Source organism: Arctopsyche grandis, chromosome 9, assembly GCF_051622035.1.
Source record: "Arctopsyche grandis isolate Sample6627 chromosome 9, ASM5162203v2, whole genome shotgun sequence".
NCBI classification, from domain to species: Eukaryota; Metazoa; Arthropoda; class Insecta; order Trichoptera; family Hydropsychidae; genus Arctopsyche; species Arctopsyche grandis.
In genome coordinates, this window is record NC_135363.1 from 21685707 (window position 1) to 21711688 (window position 25982).

Sequence of the window (25982 nt, forward strand, 5' to 3'; positions counted from 1 at the left end):
AAAAGTTTTGTACGTAATTAAATAAATTGTATTGCTAATTAAATTTTATATCAAATTAATGTTTTCTTTTTGTTTCAGATTAACCTTACACATATCATGTTTGATACACTTGATTGTGATACATTTTATATACCTATACAATGAAAATGTAATGCAAAAATATCCAAATAATATTTTTTTTATTAAATTCACTTTCTTATTGTTAAGACTTATATTATATAAAAGTTTTATTACACCTAGCTCGTTCATTAAAGTTTCCAAAAGTTAATTCAGAACAAAATATGTTATCGATGGAACAATGCATAGATTCTAGAACTATTTATATTCAATATACTTACATATGTACATACATAATATGTTATAATTCTTATAATAAGGAAATGTATTTGTGAATAGTAAATGAAATTAAATATACAATCTCTTTTCAACATAACGTAGGTGAATATAACTGAACATTTGGAAAGATAGATAGGAAATACTTGCATGGTAAATATCAATTTTGACAAATAATTTTCATATAAGTTTGCCAAATAACAATATGCGTTATCTTTTTAAGGATAGTGTACTAATTGTTAATAAATAATACATATGTACAATGTAATATGTGGATCCTATTCTTTTTATTAATTTGTATCAATTGAAGTCATGAAATTCTTTCTTGTTAATAGCATTTCATGATTTTAGTAAAATTTATGAACCGAGTGTTAGTATATTGATTAATCTACAATATATTTCTTATATTAATAATAAACTCCTTATATTTTAAATTATACTAATGAAGGATTTTGAATTACATATACATATAATCGGGGCTTTTTTTGAAAAAAAAAGGTTCCGGAACTCACTTCTTGTCAAGTTTTTATTGGAAAAGATTATATTCAAATTATATTATATAGAATATTCGTTTGAAAGATAAAAAATTCTGAGACAAAAAGGTGCCGGAACGCCGTTCCACCGCATTACATGGGAAAAAAGCCTTGCATATAATATATAGAATAAATGTATATGAATGATTTTGAATTACATTTTAAATAATATATATATAAAGGATTTACGCCTCTTTTGTTTTTTTTTTAATTTAAAGTATTAAATTATGTAATCATTATTTAATAAAATATATTAATACTTTATTATAAAAGTAAAGGTATTGATGGCATAGCATTGCCATTAAATTCTACATAAAGCCGTTTTTAATCTCTTTATTATCTATGTTTTAAATAATTTTTCATGTAAAAGAAATACATTTACTCTAATTTATTGGATGTCAGTACAGATTTTATATGAAAAAAACACTTAATGTTATCTTAATTCGAACTTTAACATCTTGGGTTTATCCGTTCATCATTTAGCAAATTTTCTAAGTGGTTTTTAAGAAATCATACAGCATATTGTGTTTCAGTAAATATTTCATCTTTTTATTTCAATTTGTGTGTGATTACAGAAAATAGAATTTGACCTACTTTTAAAGTTGAATTATAAAAACGAAAATATGTTTATTATTTGAATTATTAAATTTTATAGTGATATTTAAGTAATTTGAGAAATATAACTAAAATATTTAGTGAAAATTGTATTTGTCGATTTGGTGCTGGCGAGAAAATGATGAGTTAAGGCCAAGTGTAATGTCGTTCGGCAGTCGGCACTTCGGCAGTACGCGCCTAGGCGGTGCATGGTTAGGATGTGTGTCGGTGAGTTGCGCTCCATTACTTTATTTTAACAATATATGTTGCATTTAAAAGATGTAACTTAAATTTAAACATTGTGACCATTAGTTATGATTCCTCGTCATAAATAATTCATTTAAATTTTGGCAATTCAGGCTAAAACAGAAGTTTTTTACTATGCATATCGATCATGTTTATTTTGCACAATCAACGAATTTGACAGTCAACTGTCGATTTGTGGTCGAAATTCAAATAGATTCGTAAAATAATGATCGAAAAAATTGGACTGTAGCAAAATGGAGTTTTTGATTCGTATTGGGATAGGATAGGTTTGCGATCAATGAACGATAAAAATGTCAAATGTCAAAGCTTCCTGCAAACTTGAATTGTTTTTATAAAAAATATTTTAAACAAAGTTTTAAACAATTGTAAAATCGCCAAGTGTATTATTTTCATTAGGGAAATAAATGTCGTTTTTTAAATTTTAATTACAGAGTTAACAATAGTTTTATACACCAACATTTAATTTCTTGGAAAATAATCATTAATAAATATAATGTATAAGAAATATTTAAATATAGATTATGTATTTATATTATCATGTATTGTCTTATATCATATTTGTATATTGGATTCATATACATAGTTTCATTTGATTGTTGTATTATCTTAGAATGTTTTGTAAATCCTGTTATCATTGAGTAAATTTAAATTTGACTTATGTATAAATAATTCCTAATTTTATTATTACAGATTTCACAAAAATTCCCTCGAACCTCTTCAGCTGACAAAATGATGAAGGAACAACGTTTATGACAAATATATGTTTCATATATACAATAGGAATAATAAATTATAAAATTAAACTGTTCAACATGTGATAACAAAAAAAAACGTACTCAAATGTTTAAAATAAACTTTAAGCATTAATGTTTTTTGTAAGAGTGCCTGGTCATGGTAGTGCGGTGCAGTTGGTGATGTTTTTTTTAAGTGCCTTAACAATTGGTCTCACGGAAGACGTATCCAATGGCTCGTACACCACCCCAGTCCCAGCATCGACAGTCACACCTAACACAACTGAATACGCCGTCTCATCCACCGTCGAAGAATACCTGGTGACTTCCGACATGGGGCTGACGGACACTCAGACATATGCGATCCCGCCGATAGACGACTGGACCAATTACACCATGTACGACAAGAGTTTCATATCGGCCGTGTTCGGTGTGAACTATTGCACTAGATGGAGACAGGCGAATCACATATACTTTCAATTGGCGAACGCCTTCTTCTTCCTGTCGTACCTAGCACCCAACGGCATGTACGGACTGCTGTTTTTGCGTTGTACTCTCCTCATAGGCTGTGGATTTACCACGCTATGGGCGTGGACTATTGAGTGTTTCCTAGACGCCGTCGTATGGAACGCTGTCTTCATAATCATCAATATGGTGCATATATCAGTATTACTTTTCTATTTGAGACCCATCAAGTTCTCCAAGGAGGTCGAAGAGGTATGTACACTTTTAAATAAACTTTTATATTGCTAATATATATGCACATGACTGATATTTTATTGAAACATGAACATCATTTGATTCTAAATCTGCCATATGCAAATAACTTCTATTTTAATTCTATAAATTTTTCTACATTTTATATATATGAACTTTAGTTTAATATTCATGACTTATCTCCAGGTATAGTTTTTTTTTTAAATCAACACTATTGAGGTATATATGTACATAAATTGTCTCAAATAAGAATTTTCAAATTAAAATACAAATTGAAATCGATTGAAGAAAATGCTTATCATACTAGAGAGAATAAAAATAATATTACTTGAAAAATTGCGTGCCCAAAATGGTGCTCGTTTACTACTAATCGATAGTAGTACATACGTATATATTTTTTAGCGAATTTATAAATCAAGTTTTCGACCATAAATATATTTATTATGATTTGTTCAAGTGACCGAATATGTCAATTGACGCCTGAAGTATTTATTTTAATAGTGAATCACACTTGAAGTTTTATGTTTACACAGTGAATTACGCCATTTGCGTTACTGGATTTTTACACACGACGTCTATAGCGGTCATCCGCAGTGAAAGGGCTGAAATCTTAGTGTTTAACTACTATATAAACTGAGAATAATTGCGAAAAAAAACACCAAATTTGAAAACTCATGACTAGAGATAGGCGCTCAGTGCGCTAAATGGGTTCACCATTGTCAATTGCAATAGCCAACCTTTTTTTTTGTGTTCTCGCTTTATATTTTGCCCTCTTTCCTAAAAAATAGCTCATTCGCGCCTAGCTCTCTACTCATGACTAGTCTTCGGCGGCAGAGTTTTCATTTCCCAAGAAAAGGGTTTAACTATTGTCAACTACTATTGTCCTACAAAGCTAGAAAGCAAAAAAAAGATTGAAAATAGAAATTGACAATAGTGAACCCTTTTTTTTTGGGGAAAAGCAACCTGACCTTCTTACTCATGACTAGACTACGGATAATATTCTTTATCAGGTCAATATTCTTTTCCTATTGTTAAGCTCGCATTAAAACTTCTTTTTGCTTATTACGCGTATTTTTTTTTGGGATTGCCCTAATAGATATCCTAGTGTAACGGATGCATTACATTGTTGTATTGATAGGTCTACCTTACAGAACCAACCCATGAGTATTTTTTGGTACATATGTACAACTTTTTTTAGAATATACGAGGAAAGTTTATATTTGAGAAGTATTATATGTGTATGCAAATAGTTACAGGGCTGATGAGAAGGTTCCGGTCGTAATATTCGATAAATTTTATTTTATATTATTTTAGAAAGTATGGTTAAGCAATAATCGATATTTTGCATTTCAAAATAATACTCTTGTTTGTATTATCAAATATTATTAATAGTAATATTATCAAATATATTTTTGTTAATTATAACTGATTGTAATTTAAATACGCACAGCTTTTTTTGATACTATATTTTATAAACACATTTACCCTGTTGGATGATTTTTTTTTTAATTTTTCTGAAAATTACACATGAGTTTTTTCTCGGGTCTGAGTATCTACCATGAATTCAATACATCATTAGTTATTATGGCATATTTGACTTCGAGCTGAAAAGTTATGCGTTTAAAAGAACTCGGAAATAAAACCTTCCGTATCACATTTCGGCTCTTTCCTATTTTGAGCAAGTAGCATCCACGTGTCCCTTTGCACATGGTATTGATCTCGTCGACCCATCTCGCGTGTGGTTTCCTAATATTCCCTGATCTCTCTCACTCCATTCATTCGGCGGGCTTTGTCATTATTTTATACTCGGCTTTTCCGGTAACTGTATCGATGGCACGTTCCGTACGAATTTTACGACTCGCCAATAAAATCCCGGAGTATAATATTTGTTTCGGGCCGGTAAGGAATATTGTGCATTTGCGCTCAATACCTAGGGAACAGCTCAACGGCATGTAAGAGACTTGGGTTGTGATTTCCGCTCTGGGCTATCTACGTTTCTATTCTCGAATTTCTGCTCCGTTTTCTATTGTGTGCGAAAAAGGTAAGCATTTTTTCATTGAAAAGCGAAAAAGCGTACACGTCCGAAGGAAAATGATGAAAAACGGAAGGAGCAATCGCGAAAAGTTTGCTTTCGCAAGCCTTTGTGTGTCGAACACTGAACAACGGGCCTATTGAAAGTATTAAACACTATGATAGTTCCTGTGTACCATTTGAAATATTCATTCGTCTTTACTTATTCGCGATAGTTTTTTGAAATTGTTGGTATATACGCGAGTTCTCAGCGGTATTGTGTATCGATTTGATTCGATAGAAGGCCTTCTATCTTGTATGAATTTCATTCATCGCCACGCTCCTCAAACTTTTCGTACCGAAACGTGTTCCGGTACAAAAGGCAGATTCAACAATTAACCAGCACCACTTAATACTTCTACATATAACATAGTGGAATCTCCTTCAGATGAGACTTCTTCGTCTATTCATTACGCCTTCTCTACCTTTTGTACTACAGGATTGGTATTGCAGCACTACTACGGCCTTTCTTCAGTGTGCCAATTTAGCTGAAGTCTGTCTACAAACGGTCCTCGGACCTGCCAATTCCAGATTCTTTTTGGTCTTCGAATTGGACGTCTACCCATGTGAATTGCACTTTTCATGTGAATACCTTCTTTGTGATACAGTATTCTACAAAGTATCCTCGAAACGTGTTCATTCGTATTTACGCTTCGACGTTCGTTTCCTCCCAATATTCCACAGAGATACATCATTTCGATGTAACATGTCAAAACTGGTTGATATGTTACATTGATTGAAGACTGAAATTGTGTTTTTTTTTGCGTTAGCTCAAACCTTTTCGATATTGAGATGTACATACATACATACATCCAGTGCCGGCCTTACACCCAATGGCGCCCTCGGCGCAATTTTTCTAAACACCCTTAGAAAAAAATTTCGGCTTTGGCGCTCTAATCTAAAATTTTGTATGGCTTTTGGCGCTCTAATTTTAAAATTTAAAGCGCCTTTGACGCATCGAGTGGCGCCCAAACTTATTTGGCGCCCTCGGGCCAAATAAGTTTGGGCGCCGACCCAGCCCCCCACCCTAAAACCGTCACTGCCTACATCCATACTTAGAGGACTTAGGGCGAAAACACACTGAGTGGTACGTGGTACGTGTTTTTTTTTAGATACTTTCAAAATGCGAAAAAAACGCAGCACCCCTAGACCATATTCATGGTACACAGTCCCAAAAATCACCCCCTGGAGTGTTTTCGGTGATATTTTATCCTTGTATTTATCCTTGCTTTACAGTGATCGAAAACGGTTAACCTATATTTGAAGAAATGTAGGAGAAACTTGTCGGTTACATATGAAAACATATGCATAAACGTGCGACCTCCCAAACATATTCATTCTGCACGTGCACAGCGGGAAGCCAAGGACACATGACGTCCCATACCACTCAGTGTGTTTTCGCCCTTGCAAAATACAAGTTGTTCGGCTAGTGTGTCTTGCTAGTGATTAAGTATGGGTGCGAAATTTGAGCATTGAACGCCAGAATGCTGCATATGGTCCAGTTAAATCAAAGAAGTATAGAACGCTTCATGCTTGGCGTAAAGAGTGGGTTAGAAGCATGACAATGGTGATTGATTTAATGGAGAGGATAAAGAGATTAAAATTGTAATGGGTGGGTCACGCAGCTTGGAGAACAGACGATAGATATAAGTGCTCGAATGGTACCCGATAGCAGTTAGATGGGAGATGGGTGGATGAAATCAGAAAATGTGTGGGATGAGATGGATAAGACTTGCCCAAAACAGATACGAATGGAAGCATGTTGAAGAGGCCTTCATCCAGCAGTGGTTGGCGAATGGCTGTGAATGATGATGATGACTTCTGTTCTGCAATAGAATGATATGATAAGTACATTATGAGCCAACATGTCTCTTCTTTAGATTTTAAGCTATTGTTACCATATTTAGCGATGATGTTTTTAATCTCCTGATTTTGTAGATTCATTCCTTATGTTTGTTATTAACTTTTGTCAAAGATAACATAAACTAAAGTTCTCGTATTGTATGTTTAAATGATATGAACTAAACTGTGTCGCGTAGTTGCGCAATTGCACAGCACAGAACTGTGACAAACCCAACTTTCGCAAAACTCGCCGTTTTGGAAGTGAACTGATAATTCTAGTTTCCACCAGAACTAATCGAGCGTACGTTCTACCTGTATTATCTTGACAACGCGTTAACCATCCATTTTCACCATAAATATTGCATACAATGTATACATAATACATGCATAGGTATAAATAAAGGCTTTAAAAGCTGCACTGTGCTATATCGTTCATAATAAATCGTCGTCAGAGTGCTTCTATACTTAGCCAAGAGGGTAATTATTTGAGAAGCTCGTGTCTGCGAGTGCGGTTTTGCGAGTATAAAGACATAATCGATTCGAGAGTTCAAGGTTGGAGGTACATATTTTTTTTTCGTATGAATAATGACTGAATTGGGATGAGGAAGTGAACACGTTTATCCGACATTTATATTTTAATCACTTTTGTGCGGTGAAAATGTGATTTGTGTCAACGCCATTCTCCAATTTTCTTTTGATTTTTCGCTTTGACGGGAAAACTCTAAGGTTTTCCTCGCACCGGCAAGTAGATTAGAGTCCGTTGTTGGAAAAGCGTTGAAAGACTCGAGTAGACGTTTTTAACTTTTATCTTTTTGTTTAATATTCCTCAATTTTGCTTTGAGAAAAAATCTCCGAGTAAAAAAAATAAATACAATTTTATTTTCACTACCGTCGCTTACTAAAAATATACTTTTTTAATACGAGTGTTTGAGTTTAGCAGAAAAACTTTTATGTATATTATTAATTCCTCGTTTACGGAAATGGATCAAAACGCACAAATTAAAATATGTACATATGTACATTATATTAAGTAATAAACCTGATTTTGCCCTTGCTTTTTTTTTAGGATTGTACCTATGTACATATAATATCCGATGGAAAATATCCTATTTCAGGATATTAAACAGTGACCATGCAATGTTGATCTTGATATGTTTTGAATGAATAAATCCCACTACTATGGTACTTGTAGGTGCATATCAATACGGTTAGTTAGTTAGGAATAGTTTTAAGTATAAGTTCTATTCCTCACTCCAGTCAATTGGGCAGTAGTCAAATCTCGATTCCAACTATCAATAAGTTTTTTTGCGAAACTTTAAGACACACGAACCTTCAAATATGCCATTCCTATTGGTCAGAACATCTTAAAGCCTGTCTATACGAGCCAGGCTTATTGGACTGATGCATAATTTAGCAAGTTATCCTAAGTTCTTCTTAATTACGAGTACAACTAGTCCTCCAAATGCATCTATTTTATTTATTCATTCTTAAATTGCATCTTGCTAAAACTGTCGGATATTCATGCCAATTTGAAATATTAAAATGCTGGAGTCCTATATGGGATAAAGTCCTTTCAATTTTAGCCGCAAATGTATTTTTATTGGCCACCAATTTTATGAGGATGGAATGATTTAAGAGCGAAACCTGTATTTATGTATATGTAATTCGATACTGGATAGCAATTTTACCGCCGTTTAAACCGACATGTTATATAAAATATTACAATTTATTTTTAAAGCATTTTACTTTTATGCAAATTACACCGTTAAGGGGTTTCGTCAGATAATATATCAAGTATAAAAATTTCGACCAGTAAAGTGCTAGTTATGAACTATGACTCAAGTTGATAATTCGAACCCAAAAGTTACCATCTATCGCGATAAGAAAATGAATACATTTATTGTATTGAAATATCAGAAAAACTCAAATAAACGTGGTACCTTATACTAATCCCTCTACTATGTAGTATTTTTGGGCAGCAGATCCAATTTTCAGATAAGCGTTCCATATTTTCGTTTCGCCTGTAAGTAGATGTTGGCGTGCCCGAAATGTTTCGTTTGATGTATGACTCTTTTTTTGTGCGCTTATTGCCTGTAATTTCACTGAGTCGCTGCACTTTTCAGGCTTCCCACAGACTATTATAGTCGTGTAAGGTCGTTTTAGCTGGGTCAAGTTTGTTTGTTAGTTGATTTTGCCATTTTTTCCCTCTCATCCGTCCGCTCATTCGCATTATATTTATGTGAAGTCGGTTCGTATGCAATTTTCATAGAAATTCGCACAGCTCATTCAATAAAGAAACCAAATATTTACAACTGGTACAAGATGTGTGTACGAGTGCTATAAAATATTTATGTTCTGTATTGCGGTAATTTTGCGGGAGCGTTTTCCTGTCATACCGAACACCGCACTGATTTTATTGTTATTTGGTTGTTTTATTTGAAAACACTGTGGTTTTCTATAATTAAGTACTGTAATTCCGGTGGAAAGTTGAGTGGTCATGTTTTATGTATGTGGTTTGTTTTAAAACGAAACATTCATGTCATATAGTAATAGCAACAATCATTTGATTTGTAAAAATGGGAAAAGTTCACAACGTCTCGGAAAAGTCGTAAAATTTGTTTTTTTTTTTCATTAAAATAACGTGTATATATGGACGCAATGTCTAGACAGAACAATTGGCTTAGGTTATTTTTGATATAATATAATAGTTTAGCTTGACCTTTAAATAGATAGGAATATTTTCATGTTTTTTGATTTTCTATCAATATTTTAAAAAGTTTTTTTTATTGTACGAGTATGTATGTATGTACATACATATGTATGTTGTGGATCAGAAATTTACAACATTAAATGTCAAGAAAATCTAACTCATTTGAGATCATCACCATATGGAGTTCTAAGTTCAAGCTCTGGGTTTTCCTCAATTGAAGATAAGTTATTCGGAGTATTTCTGCAGTGCTGCTGGTCAGACTTGGATATTTGATATATACATATATAATCTATTACCATATAATCTATACCATAGGTGTCGCTCAGGGGTAAAACCTGTATTGGCACCATGTTAAAAAAAAATTAGGGCATTTGCAAATATCAAATAAAAACAAACAAAAATAAAGCTTGTAAAAAAAGGTTTTCGACGAAGTTAACAAAAGCAAAAGCATTTTGCTCTAATTAGCCTCCTTTACTAATAAGAGGCCTGGCGCAAGATGAAAACAAATGCTAAATGGGACGTAAACAGCCAGATGATTGATACAAAATAATCTATGGGAGTTTGGACCGCATGCTATACATCATTTGCAATTTATATCACTGAATTCGCTTGGTGTGTGTACGTACAATTGAGTTCGATTTATCGTATTTCTAATCATCTATTTTTATAGCTACTGATCTACTGATCATTTTCTATTTTATAATTTTAATTTAATTTTGTTAGTAATCATACTATACACATTATTCTAATGTTGTACAGCATAATAGAAAAAAGAGCTAAAAAACCCATTTAAAATTCTTATAAATTCTCATAATACATCTAATACATAATATTATCGCACTCTATATGGAATATGGAAAAAAAGATTTTTCCGTTAAAACATAATAATTTACTTTCCCTCATACATATATCATTGACTGTTACAACACCGAGTCCCATATGTGCAGACTTTGAAATATGCCGCTACATACAAAACGATGTAAAAATCAATATATTGAATTACACGGGTCAGGTGCTTTCCTTTTCACCCTTTGAGAGAGCACTTATTCCACATTCTACAGCTACTAAAAAACTAAGATATACAGCCAGATTGTGGGTATGGGGTAACGACGCTCTAACTGCCCTATCGTATCCAGCAATTTTTTTTTATTCCCCTTCTGGTAGACGTTGGTTTGACCGTTGCCAAATCTACCGGTTGCTCACTCACCCCTTTCTGGAGATATGCCGTTTGTATTATTCATAGCGGCTTTTCTTGCGCAGCTCCAGCCAGGAGGACTAACTTCATAAATCATCCGCTTCTTGGTTATTTTGCAACGGTGTTCTTTTTTTTTTTTTTTGATTCGCCACGTGCATAATAATTATGTAGTTTCTTTGCAACTAGTCTTCGTTTCTAATAGATTGTTTTGATATAAGTAATATAATGCGGTTCGAAGCACCGATTAAATGTGTTGCCGTTCTCATTTTCATTAGAAAACTTGATCTACCGGTCAATTTTGCGCTGTGTTCCGAAATTTTAAGATGTTGTGCTCCGAAACTACCTGCGTTGAACGTTTTTTTATACGGCTTTGTATAATTTATGTGAGCAGGTATAAATTGTGTGGGTAACAGGTAAAACTCACTTGTCCACAGTGTTATAAATTCAATTCGAAACGGTGAGCATTTGAATATTTTCAAATGCATATGTAATGCGTGAAACTTTTGAATCAAATGCTCCATTTGGAAAATATGTATGAGCGAGTATGTCTTTTTTTTTTCTTTTCGAGATTTATATATAAAGTTCATAAATATTACAAGTGGGATGTTTTATTTATTCCCCCTACTTCTTGCACGCTCCCTACATTTTGGCGAGAGCAGTATGGATTCCTAAATTGAAGTTTAAATTGGATTTTGCGTGCCGAACTTTCTGGTATGAGTTCGACCTTAATTAAAATATTGTCGATTGGCCTTGATTTTTCGGCTTAGCTAGGATTTTTCTTTGAAAATTTTCCAATGGAGTCATCGAGGAAATCGTAGGTATCGATCCAATATAACCCACGTCAAAAACATAAGCACGTTCAACTTAATTGAGTACAAGCGGTCCATTGAAGAACAACTTCGGGAACTAGGTGTGTGTGTATGTATTCCGAATTTCAAGTTGTATTTCAAATATTCATACGCCAAACTTACACACAATTTGTATACATACATTGCGTTGCGTAGCGATCTCGATTCAAAGTTTTCTCGTAATATTTAATTTTAAAAGTTGTGGATGGGAATGAAAAAAATTTCGCCCATTTTAAAAACTCGCATAAAAGTCCCCCGAGCTGACGAGATTACGCGGTCTTCTTTTTCATTTGTGTATTTATGTTTAATTATAAAATTAATTTGGCCGAAAGAGCCTTAATCGTATTTGATTGCGAAGTTAATCTCCACTCCACTTTTGAATTCCGACAAATTTTGAATCTGAAAATCCCTTTCGCGACAAAGAGAGCAAACGTACGCACAGTGCGTTTTCATCACTCGCTGTCGAGTATTTCCATGTATTTCATCACTCGCTGTCGAGTACTTCCGCTAAAAATTATGGATGAGATGAATGTGACAACTGTTTTTATTTACGCAAAATTCATTTTAAGAGGAATGCTAAATTTTTATTGAAAATTTTAACGCTTGTTCTGTTGTTGAAATCCGCTGTGGAATTGTCAACCGATCCGATTAGTGCATAGTGGAAAAAAACGATTTTCGAGAATAGCACGTAAATATGTACATATGTAGTTCTTATTAATTGTATACACGTGAGTAATTTTTTGACATCTAGAACTTGGCAAATATATTATGTACAATATAAAAGACTTTGGTGTTGGCTCGGTGCTTTTTAAATAACAGTAGACCACTCCATTAGTGTACAAAGCAGAAGAGCAAAAAAGCATGGTTGACAATAGTGAACCATTTTTTGCGCAAAAAGCATTTTTGCTTTTAAGATTTGATCATTCAAGTTAGGCAAACAACACTTGCAATAATATACTGTTCTCATATACCTACATACATATTATTTACCTCATACGTATAATATTTGAGTTTTGGGGTGAAAAATTACACAATGTGAAAGTACAGATGGAAGATCAAAGCCTTATTTCGTCTTCTCAAAGCTTTCTCTGAATTCCAAACGCTGTATTTTATATATGTATATTTTTTTCATGTGCCGTTGTGTTTTTTTTAATTTTATTTACGAAGCTTCACTATGCTTTAACAACTTCTGCCTTATTGGTGCTTAACCAGTTAATTCAGCAGATGGTATTTGTATATCATTCTTTCACGGACTCGAGAGATTTAAGAAAGAAGGCATTGATGAGTTTTTCTTATAAACATTAAGAGCCGGGCCACACTGGGTGACTTGTGAGTGAGTTTGTTGCCCAAACGTATGTAGTTGCTCGTGATCACTCTTGGTCACACAACTCGGGCATCCAGAAGCGACCAAGAATCCGCTCACTAACATCTATAAGAGTTTTCATTACGTGACGATACAGTCTCACGTGTTCATAGTTTTTTCACTATGTGGTCAATAATCAACTAATCACTGAGTGTGGCACCCCTTCAAACAACGCTATACATTTTGAGGGATCGCGATGGTTGCTCAAGTAATAAAATCCCCGTGACCAGACCAAACTCCGGCAACTGATCTCGCTGGTCGGGTGATTTGAGCAACCGGTGAGTTGTCCGGTGTGGCATGCTCCATACAACTGCATACTGGCCTGATCTGGTCGCGCAACAAAATCTCCCAGCAAGTTAGCTCTTACGCTTCAAGGACGAGAAGGCATTGTCGATTTGCTGTCGCGTGATTAAAAATCGCAATGATAGAACTATGTTTAAAGCGCAATGCATTCTTGGTTTGGAAGCGATTTATTTTCTATTTAAATATTCAAGTGTTGGGCGAGAGAAAACGTTTGGTTTCTACATATAATACTGTAACTTTTACTTTATTATGATGTTTATTGTCATTGCATGAAATTGTACTGATTTCCAAAGATTTGGGTAGCTTTCAAGTATTTTACCCACGAGACCGAAAGACCGAAAGGTTCAATGGTCAATAAGTGGGAGTAGGGGTTGCTACGCGCTATAATATTAATAAGGAGAAATACAAAATTTAGTTCAAAACTTGCACAGAATAAATTCAATCTAAAAATATTAATATGCAATTTTATACATTTTTCGCATAACTGACCGAAGTCACCAATATTACAAAGCATTTTTCTTGTTTTAAGGTTCATTTAAATATCGTTAGTTTGTACATTTGCTATGAGTGCATTAATAAAAGTTATATGTGAACACGCTCATAGACAATGTACATACCAACTATATTTCCACGTTTATCGACATTTGTTGTTTATACATATGTATAATATTTAAATGGAACTTTATTCTGCGATTTAATGTGAGATGTGTACGTGAGAGATATTTAAAGCGACATTAAAGGTATGTTCGTGTGTATATCATCATCATCATCATTATCATCATCATCTACAACCATTCGCCATCAACTGTTGGATGAAGGCTTTCCAACAGCATTCGTCTCTGTTTTGCTCAACTCTCATCCATGTCACTCCACACATTTTCCTAATTTCGTCTACCCATCTTCCCTACGGTTTTCCTTTTGCCCTTTTGCATTCTCTCGGGTACCATTCTAGTATTTCTTTTTTCCACCTTTCGTCCATTCTTCTAGCCACGTGGCCCGCCCATTGCCATTTCAATCTCTTCACTCTATCCAATATATCCACAAACGTTGTCATACTTCTCACCCGCATATTCCGTCTCCTGTCTTTTCTCGATATGCCAAGTATACAATGTTCCATACTTCTTTGAGTGCATTGGACTTTGTGTAGCAACTTGGCGTTCAATGTCCAAGTTTCACATCCATACGTCATCACCAGCAAAACACATTGATCGAAGATCTTTTTCTTTAGGCAAAGTGCCATTTTTGATTTATAAACCGCATTCATTCGTCCATATGCACTCCATCCTAATTTCATACGTCTCTTTATTTCTTCTTATTTACTACCGGATATGTCAATTATTTGACCTAAATATAAATAATTATTTATTACTTCTACTATTTTATCATCTAATGAAATGCTATCAGGCTTGTAATAACTATTGAACATTAGTTTGGTCTTATCTACGTTAATTTTAATCCTACTTTTCTACTTTCCCTGTCCAGCTGTTTGTGTATGTATTCTAGTTATTTGTTAATAGTTATTTGTCAAAATGAATCACCTTCTGAAATTTTATGAAAATGAGTCGAGAAATCTCTTTGAATTATTTATTGTTTGTTTACAAATTGCTTATTGTTTATAACTAAAATACCAATAGGAGAAAGTATTAATAATAAAAAATGGGCTTGGTTCCGGTATCGAAGAAATGCCAAAAGGTTAAAACAGTTTGTTGTGTTTTCATTTGAGTTGTATATACATACATACATCCATATATTGAAAACGTGTGCGCTTTTACAGTAGTAGCACGTCTCGAATTGTCTTTGCTTTTTGTGCGACGGACGCCTTAATTGGTCGCTTTGCGCCGATGACGCAATAAAACGGTTTTTGCACCGCGTTAAATACCGAGGTTGAGTACGAACAGTACGATCATATAACCGTGCACTGACCATATCGATTCGACCAAATAGCACTTTGGAACAAGCGTGATGAGACCGTGACCCCCCCCCCACCAGTTACGTTCCTCCTAATTGCTATTGTTTTACGTAATGCCTTTTTAAAATCGATAGTGCCTGCCGTTAGAGTGTTAACCGCGACATATCGTGAAATTCGCGCTTTTTTTGTCAATTCGCAAACCATTGGTGATTTTTTTTTCTGTTTTTTTTTTACATATATTTTTTAATCAGCGGTGCGCAAACTGTTTTATCGCTGGGTCACCGCGCACGTTTACGCCTCGAACGCAATTAAACGGCACCTACCCTATCCCACCTTTCCGCCCTCTTTTCCTCGTAAAACACACACTCTTTCCGGTCTTAGGAGGACTACCTTTGAACTTTTCAGAAGCTTCGTCACACTCTGAGGATTCTGTACAGGGTGTGAAATTAAATTTTTCCTTTTAAGTTGCATGAAAAAAGTATGCTTACTAAAGCACTGCATTGGTAAGTGTGGAGTGAATGGATCAAACCCGGCTTATATATTTGCGCAAAAGTATAACGTAATAATAAATTTTTCATACCAGTTGTTATCGAATTATGAATCCCTGAAAAATGAGTTTAAGTTTATTACCAATTTTTTACAAATTGTATGTGAAAACCGGGGCTCTGGAATCTTGAATTTTGTTTTTTTTATATGTATGTATGTATGTATATCGAATAAAAAAATAGATGACTTCGATTTAATTTTTTTTAAATGAATCAAAATTTACGACTAGAAATGTGTTTAGAAATAATTTACATATGTATTTTTACAACTTGTATAAAAAACTGACTATTTTATTTTAATTTATTGTTGTTTATTTAGTCGGTAATTAACACCTGTAATAATATATAAAGATTAATTTTTGTTTAATCGCTATGCAAACCGCAGTTTTCAATTTAGAACCATCAAATTTACAGTATCTTGTTTTTGAAAAAGATTAAAGGTCAAGATCCATACAAAAATTTATGAAAAGGTTCAATTTTTAATTATTTTTCTATTTCAATGTTTTGTTTTTTTAAACCCAAGTGAAAATCCGTTCTTTTGTTTCTATTTTTTTTTCATTGTTGATTTTTCTTTCGATATTTTATTAGAAAGTTACAAGTTCGTAGAAACCAACCCCCAACTATTTAACCAATCAAACCCCCCTTATGTAAATTATTGTGAATTAATTTATTTATTTTCAAATTCAATATTACATATGTACATCTTCAATAACGGGTAAGTTTCATATTACTTTTGTTAGCGTTATTTATACTACATTAAAAAAAATCGTTTTCCATAGTGTTATATAAATCAATTATGTTGTATCGGAATGAATATCTGTCTTGTCAAAATACTATGTGATGTATTTAAATCTTATCTAATATATAATTTCCAAAGAGATTTGTATGTACATATACATATATGTATATTTTTCGATTCAAATAAATTTAATAAAAAAACAAATGAATATTTACTATTAGATTCTCCATGTTTAAGCTGTTTATATTACAAATACTGAACGAAGCCGGGTAAAACAAATAGTCATTCATTACACCATTTCTTTCATTACACCATTATTAATTAGCTATTACCATATACACATTTGATGCTTCCATTACTAATGTTCTTTTATGTAAATATAATAATACTTAATCTTCTCATACTAAATTAACTAACTATTACGACCGGATTCTTCAACTTTCCTGGCAATTTAACAACATACTTGTTGAATTAAATCCGTGTTTATTTTTTCTCTTTATGAATGGCGTTAATTTGATTCATACATATTTATGTACATAGATCGTTTGCCAGCGAGTGCTTTTAAAATGTTTTTGAATTAATTTGTGATTTACGGTAGAGTGCAATGCAAATTCCACTCTTTCCCTCAATGCTAAACAGTCAGCTTGTCCTCATTTCGTCGAGCATTAAAATACATATCTTCATTATTATGTATTTTGCTCTGAAAATTTGCCGATAGCACAAAAGTCTTCGTTAAAACGTTTCGAATGAAAAAGTCCGCAATTTTCACGCGGGGGAGAATCTATTCGCCTAAACACCGAACCCGATTTTCGTGTCGCGAAAGTGCGACATTATGTAAATTGTAAATCCCGCGGGAATTGTCGGGAGTTAAGCGGCACCCAACCGAAAATACTCGCCTGTAAATTTACCGAACCACTCTAGATTTATTTAACTTGAAAAATACTCCCTTACAATTTATATTTATCGAAAAGGAAAACCGACATTTGAACCGCCTCGAATACCCACACAATAACTTTTCCCGAATTCATACCAGTACCTACATATACCTGAGATATGTACATAAATGTACTGAAAGTCGATAGGGAGATAATGGACTCAAATCTTATGATCTGAAATTAAAAAAAAAGTCTAGAAAGATTTATAGTCTCTCGTTAGTCTTTGCCGATTTTATTGTTGGTGAGGCGGTTCTTTAAAAAAAATTGGCACCATCAAAGTCTATCACAACCCAGCAAAATCGTGTGCAACAAGTAATCAATAATCAAAACATGGCTCGGCGGTTCCGTTGATACTAAGCACCGAGAGGTTCGCCGGTTTCGATCCTGTGAGCTGATCGCGATTTAAAATAATGTATTCCGAGTATAATCTTCAATGCTGCTGGTCATTTTGCTGGATATTTGTGACTCCAAGTTGACCGTTTCCTATCAGAGTTTGCCAATTTATCTGATTTCATTGTAGAAGCAGTTCCTCCATCAAATTGGCAAAAAAACACCCTACCCACTATGTCACCACTGTTTTAATATGATTTCAAAAATTATTGTATATAAAATACATAGATTTCTCGCTAATTTTCTTACATATTATATAGTATTTGTATTATACTTATATGTCTGGTCACAGTGACGCGTTAGAGTATTCTGTAATGTCACTGGCTAATATGTAAATAAATAAATAGGTTTAGGGATCGAAATAATAGGCATTTACATTCACAGCATTTATTCTACAACATGGATCCGCCGCTCGCTCGGAGTGTTTAGTCCATCGTCTGTCCCTCCTTTAAAGTCAGGTGGTCGAGTGTTCGGATACGCAGCAGTCCAAACAGCCCAGGAATTTCCCAGAAATTGTATTTCCCACAAATTGTGTTCACCACAAACTCCACCTTAAATTGCTCCGGATAATAACTTCTAACCAGCAGCATGGACTAGTGGTTAGCATATAATGCAAATCCCACTAGTTTCTGTTGGCCAGACCTTAGTATTTGTGACTCCAGGTCATATTGTCGGAAAACTAAATATTGTCGGAAACGTTATTCAGAATTTCAACTATTAATTTGCATCAACATACAAAGTTGATACAGTCTATAATACGATTCATCAAAATAAAATGGTGGCAGAAGTGGGATTCAATCTCGCTCAACAAGTCCCTCTTCTATTATCTTTTATTTATTTCGAGAGTGTGTTCTTTTAGGCGATTGAGTTAAGAAACCGTGTTTGTGTACAAAATCGGAAATCTTGAATTTCCACTTGCATATGAGGAACGTCGCAAGTTCTTAGAACGGTGACCCCACACGAGCCCGTCTCAATTATTCAGTCTCACCGAAGGAAATCGTCGGTTAAAGGTTGTTCAACCTGTTCATTCTCAAATATTTATATCACCCCTATCCCTTATGTAAATCTTCCCTGTATTTGCTCTAAGCATGTACATACATAAATATAGTCATATATGTATGTATGTATGTAATATTATATTATGTGTACAAAAGCAATGACGACGGTACTATCAAGTTTTATTCATATATAATATGTCTCATGGCGAACCATATATTGAATACGTTGGCACGGTATACCCTCGTAAAATATAATATTTTGTGAACTCCCCCTTTATGCCTAATATATTATTAAGTCGTGACGAGCGTTTTCTTTCATATTTTATGTGCACCACTATTTCCAATATTTCCTTTGTTGCAAATAACCCAAGTTTAGAAGCTCGGCACGACCATTCATAGACGACAGATCGATGGTACTAGGCGTCGTTCCCCTCGTTATATTTTAATGCAATTCGCATTGCAGTCGCCAAATAATTGATCCGTACTCGCACGTCACTTACAAATCCAGTGGTATTCAATTTTGAACGTTTCGCAAAAAACAGTACTTGATGATGTGAAAGGGTTTTCATCATACCTACCTGCTGGAATTTTTTAATCGCATCGTGTATTTTATATTTTCACTTTATTATTTCTATTGATGAAAATTATGAATAAAAAAAATGTCAAAAATGCCCCGACCTCATCCAGAACCCGTTCAAGACTGAAATAAGTTCAGTGATAGTATATTAAATTGGGCGGTTCTATGTTATCTAAATATATTTAGGTCAAATAATAGTTATGTGCGGTAGTAAAGATGAAGGGATAAAGAGACGTATGCAATTAGGATGGAGTGCATTTGGACGAATGAATGTTGTTTCTAAATGAAAAATGCCACTTTGCCATAAGATAAAGATCTTCGATCAATGTGTTTTGCTAGTGATGACGTATGGATGTGAAACTTGGACATAGAACGCCAATTCCAATGCACTCGAAAAAGTATGGAACGCTGTATGCTTGGTATAACGAGTAAAGATAGGAAACGGAATATGTGGGTGAGAAGTATTAAAAGGGTAGTGGATATAGTGAAGAGATTGAAATTGCAATGGATGGGTCACGTGGTTAGAAGAATAGACGAAAGGTGAAGAAAAGAAGTGCTAGAATGAATTCGAGGTACCATTCTAGCACTTACTATCGGGGCAAAAGGGGACCGCAGGAAAGATGGGTAGATAAAATTCGGAAAATGTGTGGGGTAATATGGATGAGAGTTACGCAAAACGAATGGAACCGTGTTGGAAAGGCCTTCATCCAGCAGTGGATGGTGAATGGCTGTAGATGATGATGAAGATAATATTTGTATGTATGTATGTATATATATATATATATATATATATATATATATATATATATATATATATATATATACATATGTACATACATATATTTATGAATTTTATTTCAGGTAGAATTTTAGAAAATACATGTATGTACATACATACATATGTATAGTAATTGGAATAGATCTGTCTGCTTAGTTATTATATTTTTACTTTATCTACCTATATTAAATACAAATAATATAACTAAACAACATGACGCGCCACACGTCAAATGATTCCGGGATAATCAACCGTCAACTATTGAATTTATTATAAATTGAAAAACTAATTGAAAAAAAAAACGCATTCATTTCATTTTTAAATTCTGAATGAAATTCTAATAAAACAAAATAGCGGAGCAAGAGCGGAGCCGGAGCACGGAAATTTGTAGTGCTCCACTGCTCCAACTCGTTGCTCCACTGCTCCGCACTCCTGCTCCACGATCCGCTCCAGATCTCTGTGCTATATACTTAATACATACATACATACGTAGAAATATTGACTAAATATTTTTGAACAAATTAAGATAATTTAATCACAAGAATTTCTATTGCTTACGGTATTCATTTTAATACATAAATAAAGTAAATTTTGTTCAATATTCGAAATAAAATATATCACAATTTTTAAGTGTATTAAATAATGAAATTTATGAAGAAAAAAAATTCGATTGGCATGGTAACGAAACCAACAAATATTTAAAATTCAAGAACACCGTGACATGCCTAAAATATTTAATCGATATTTAAATAATTTCAGCCAATATTTTTACACCTTGTATAGCCAAATATGTATCGGTTTTATGTGTATCGTAATAATTCGTGTGTGTGTCATCATTGAATTAATGCCGGTAATTTATCATGAACATTTGTATCAACTTTTCTATGGTTAACATTAGATTCAACGTGACCTTAATGCTAAGTCGTATTCGCCCGACATTTGCGTATTATATTTGCGTTTAATCATTTACACGCATATTAAATTGTATGTGTATTGCGAATTTATCATTACTTGGCATATTTTAGATCGTATTATTCTCGCTTACTATGTACATACATACATATTTCGTGAACACATATTGCTGCAGTGAATGTATGTACATACATACGAATGTACATATGAATGTAAAATGTATGAAACTTACGACCCGTTTAGCATTTATACGAGTGTTATGTTACTCTTGGAAGTAGTAATATGTACATACATACGTATTATGTACATATACTGTGCTTAAATAGTGTTGATACTAATGGAGAATAGAAAATTTGCAGACTCCACTTATTTACTTGAGTGGTTCATTCCACTTGAGTAGTTACGGGGTAAATGTGCTTAATTTTTTGAATGCGATTCACGCTATGTGACGAAATGCCTAGTGCAGTAAAAACGTCACAATTGCTAATTTTTTCACACTGGCTTAAAAATGGATTTCAGCATTTACAACGTTTTTAAACTTGAACGTCACGATAAACTTTTTTATCGGTTTTTGGAATTGGACCTTTTTTAATTATTTAAATTTTATGCGGAGGCGTTGTTTATTTTATTATACTTACGTATCTCAGGTGCCATTAAAAAGTTTAAAATTAAATAAAACTTCGAGCGTTATTACTGCAGTTCGTTCAAAGCTAACATTTTAGTCTACTAAAGTTTACCACTTCATTTATTATAAAACTTATTATGTAGTTTTCAATTCTGCCTAATGAGTAATCATATACGTATGTATGTATGTTTGTACATATGTAGAATGTTTGTAGACATGTAGATTAGTTTTTATCGTATAAGGAAGTTTTTAAAAATAAAACAGCTTCAGTATTTTTTAATTATATTTTACATCGTATGTTAGAAAGTCTTGCCAGTGCAGTGCAGCGTTGATTTTTTTTCCGATTTTTCAGAAAACGGTATACGTATGTATGTATGTATGTACTACATTGAACTAAGGCTTATAAGCTAGCTTTAAACTATAAATCATTAACTTTACCTTTTTCCAGGAACAGAATAGCTATATATCAATATATTAAATTTATTCAAATCGTTTCAATATGAAGTATATTATTTATTACAAGTTAATTGAGTCATCGTGGCCTATTAATATTATCAATAAGTAGCTTAGTGATTACTAAATAGTAACAAGTTAACATTGTACGAGTATTTGCATATCTAATATAAAGAAATATTTAATAATTAATTAATTTACTTAATGAAATTAATTATACCTAGGGATTGCAATTTACCGTCAAATTTCATAAACTGGTAAACGGTAAATGACTTTTCCTACTACCGGTATACTGGTATTTACCGGTAAATGAAAACATGTTTTTACGTGAATTACATAACTGTACATATATGGTTACTTTTCCTCATAACGTTAAGCTAGATTGAATAAATCTTTTATTTTTATTTTTTAACCAATTATACTTATTTATTTAAAATTTCGACCATTTGAAAGTTTGGTTCATAATTGAAACAACCGTCTGATCGTATTTATTTCGATTTGGTTGGTCTGTGTTGCCAGTGAATTTACCAATTTGAAATTGCCACATTTATTACTGAAAATAAACAAATTCCAGACAACCTTATCCACAATTCGCTATTTGCACCGACTTTTAATGTAATTAAAATTAAATTATTATGCAATACTGAGTGTATATGTACACACTTATTTTGCGATAAAATACTTTCTGGTAATTACCGGTAAATTTTAAAATTTACCGGTATTTACCGACGGCGAAATTTTTACACATTTATACCCATATTGCAATACCTAGTCACGCAAACCTGCTAACTGGATCATCTAAGCTGCAGTTATTTGGTATACTATTATAAAAGTAAGAAATTCATGTCGTTTTATCAGATTAAAAAAAAAGTCTACTTGTTTAACGAAATAAAAATGCCAAGAACTACTGATATATATCAAATGAAAATCGAAACCATTATCTATAACGCGTACTGTTTAAATATTTACACTATAAGAGCGTTCGACATTGAAATGTTGGGTATGTAATCGAGTTCTGGAAGAGCGATCTGTTCTGTCGTGGGAGTTTCGCGTATCCTTCCATTGTTCGCGCCTCGATACTCAACTACAATAATGCAGGCATTAAAAACTGACTTTCTCAAAGTCTTATAAAGGTAGCCATTGACGTAGGCATTTTTTTGCTAACAAATTGGCAGAAAAGTAACTGTCATAGCTGTTTCTGAACGATCAACAACTCGTCTTTTATCATATGCAATACAATAAATCAACATATTGCAATCAATTGGGTGATTCTAGTCGAGGTTTTTTTTTTGTCAGCACAATGATAGAAGATTAAGAAAATTTGCTCTTCCATTTGTCTCTTGTGCAGTCTGCCGTTGTGTCTCGAGCTACTACGACAAATGTCGTAGTCAGATACCCTTCGAGATACTCGTCTGCAGACAAATCTCTGGGTCAATGGCCACCTTAACTTCTTCGCGATTCATTCTTCCCGTGTGAATCCAGCCTCGGTTCTGTGGGAACCTTCCCGCCATTTTCGGACACGCTATCCCCCAACAAAACGTTAAAATATCCCTCAGAGATCCAGTTTTGATTTGCATATTATCCGGGACCGCGAGACGAGGGTACCTACCAAGCCGTTGACGTAATCACGGACACTGTGTGTTATCTTATCTCGCGAGATCGTCCATTTATGTCACCGTCGGGCATCAGACGACTCAATTCCGGATGATTTCGGACGGCGCTAATTAACCATTCATGATGTCCTCGATGTTATTTATACCAGTCATTCTCCAGCTAAATCTCCACGGTTAGTATTATGTTATAAATCAGACTTGATCTCGTCCGAAATTCCTCGGTTTGCCAACTGTAGACGCGTACTCTAATGGGGTAATACACCCCGTTATTCACCCCCGCTGTAGCTGGAAACGTCTATGTTATATCTGGGTATATATAGATATATAATTTATATATTGATCAAACATGCACCATCAGGTCGTTATTACTGGGATGAGAGAAAATTGATTGCCTAGCATGTGACCCCCCATTGTGCGGCTACGGCGATATTGGGAAAGTGCATCGATATCGAATTAAGCTGAAATTACTTAACCGCAATATGAAATGCTCCGCAAAAACGGTATAAAATCGATAAAATTTGAAGCATTATTACGTACAGTTTTGGGTTTGATGTATGTAGTATGTACATATATACATATTTTCCCATTATGCCATTACGGGTTACCCCTGGGCGACACCAATGGTATTAAACTTGTTCAAATAGTGGTGTCATAGTGGGTAAGATTGTTTTGTCAATTTGATGAGAAAACTTTTCAACAATGAAATCAGATAAATTGGCAAACTCAAATATCCAAGTCTTACCATCAGCACTGCAGAAATACTCCGAATAAATTTTGTTTAATCGAGGTCAACCCAGGAACTCTAAACGCAAACACTGAGCTATACTACTGCTTTAAATTATAATTTCATTGAATGATTTTAATAAAAAGAAATCGTTCCCAAAAAAAATTAATACACATGTATTTAGTTTTTCCTCTTGGGTATGAATATTGTTTGAGTATGCATATACTATTACATTTGAAAGCTGCTTTGTATTGAGTTTTCCATATCTTTCTCATGCTTAAATGGGCACGTAAACGATTATGGTTTAAAAACGAAATCGTACTATGTATGTATGTATATAGTTTTAACGGTTTTCAAACTTCATATTGAAAATAAAGTCGGTATATGTGAATAAGGGGTTTTTTTTTATATTCTCTAGCCTCTGGGGTAGTTTGAAGTTGTTTCATAGGTTTAATATATTGCTGTGAACGCGTCATGGTCCATGGAAAGAATTTTTCCATTTCCACAGAACGGTAATGAAACGCTGCAGCTTGCGGTAATGACGTCTTTCCGTCTCCGCTTTCTGGATTGTTTTCCAACACAATTGTTCGCGTTTCTATTTTTTCCCTTCTGTACTTCCCCGTCGAAGAGAACGTGGCAATATTTTCAGCACTTACAGTATATTAGTTTGCTTCGTTTGGCACAAAAATGTTGCACGGTTTTCGAGACACCTTGTGCAAGCAACACTTGTGTTAAATAAATTTGCTTTTGAACCTGACGTTTAAGCGTCCCTACTCCCTGATTTTAATTAATGGCCGCTCTCCCTCCCCTCTAAAACGGAAGCACACGGCTCGCAATTTAGGTTTGGTCCTCTTGGAACACAATACTACCCCACCTCCACCCAACTCCCGTAGAAGCCTTCTAAAGTCCTCTTTCCCTCCTTTGGCTGCAATTCCAATTCGACTATGATCCGGGATATTAGCTTTACATAATGCGGTTATGTATGTTCCTAACCTTCGTCCATAATTAAAATTTCTACACGGTTAAAATGTACATAATACATACATATGTATTATTATATGTTTACATTGCTTTTTATGTACATGTGATATTTTTTGATCTAATTTATTTGTGTTGGTTTCAATAGCATGTATTTGTAGAATCTCATGTACAACGCCTCTTCAAGTTTCTAATCAAGACGTACTATTTTTATCTCATGAAGGCGTATGTTTTTTTTTTATCACGATTGAGACGTATTTTATTCCTTTAAAAAGTCTCCATCGGTGTACGTAATTTATA

The 25982-nt window shown here is 33.7% G+C and overlaps 1 protein-coding gene across 9 annotated transcripts in view; it reads left to right on the plus strand.

Annotated features, from left to right (window-relative positions):
• The first annotated feature begins 1621 nt into the window (after positions 1-1621).
• The window catches only part of LOC143916341 (popeye domain-containing protein 1-like), a 58661-nt gene continuing 34300 nt past the window's right edge, over positions 1622-25982 (plus strand). For 8 of the 9 annotated variants that reach the window (XM_077437376.1, XM_077437372.1, XM_077437377.1 and 5 more), the window contains exons 1-2: positions 1650-1688; positions 2418-3175. In XM_077437376.1, the coding sequence (XP_077293502.1) occupies positions 2594-3175 (582 nt within the window). In that variant the 5' untranslated portion in view covers positions 1650-1688; positions 2418-2593. Of the gene's footprint in view, positions 1689-2417; positions 3176-25982 lie in introns of all 9 variants that reach the window. The other variant, XM_077437380.1, reaches the window with a different exon arrangement.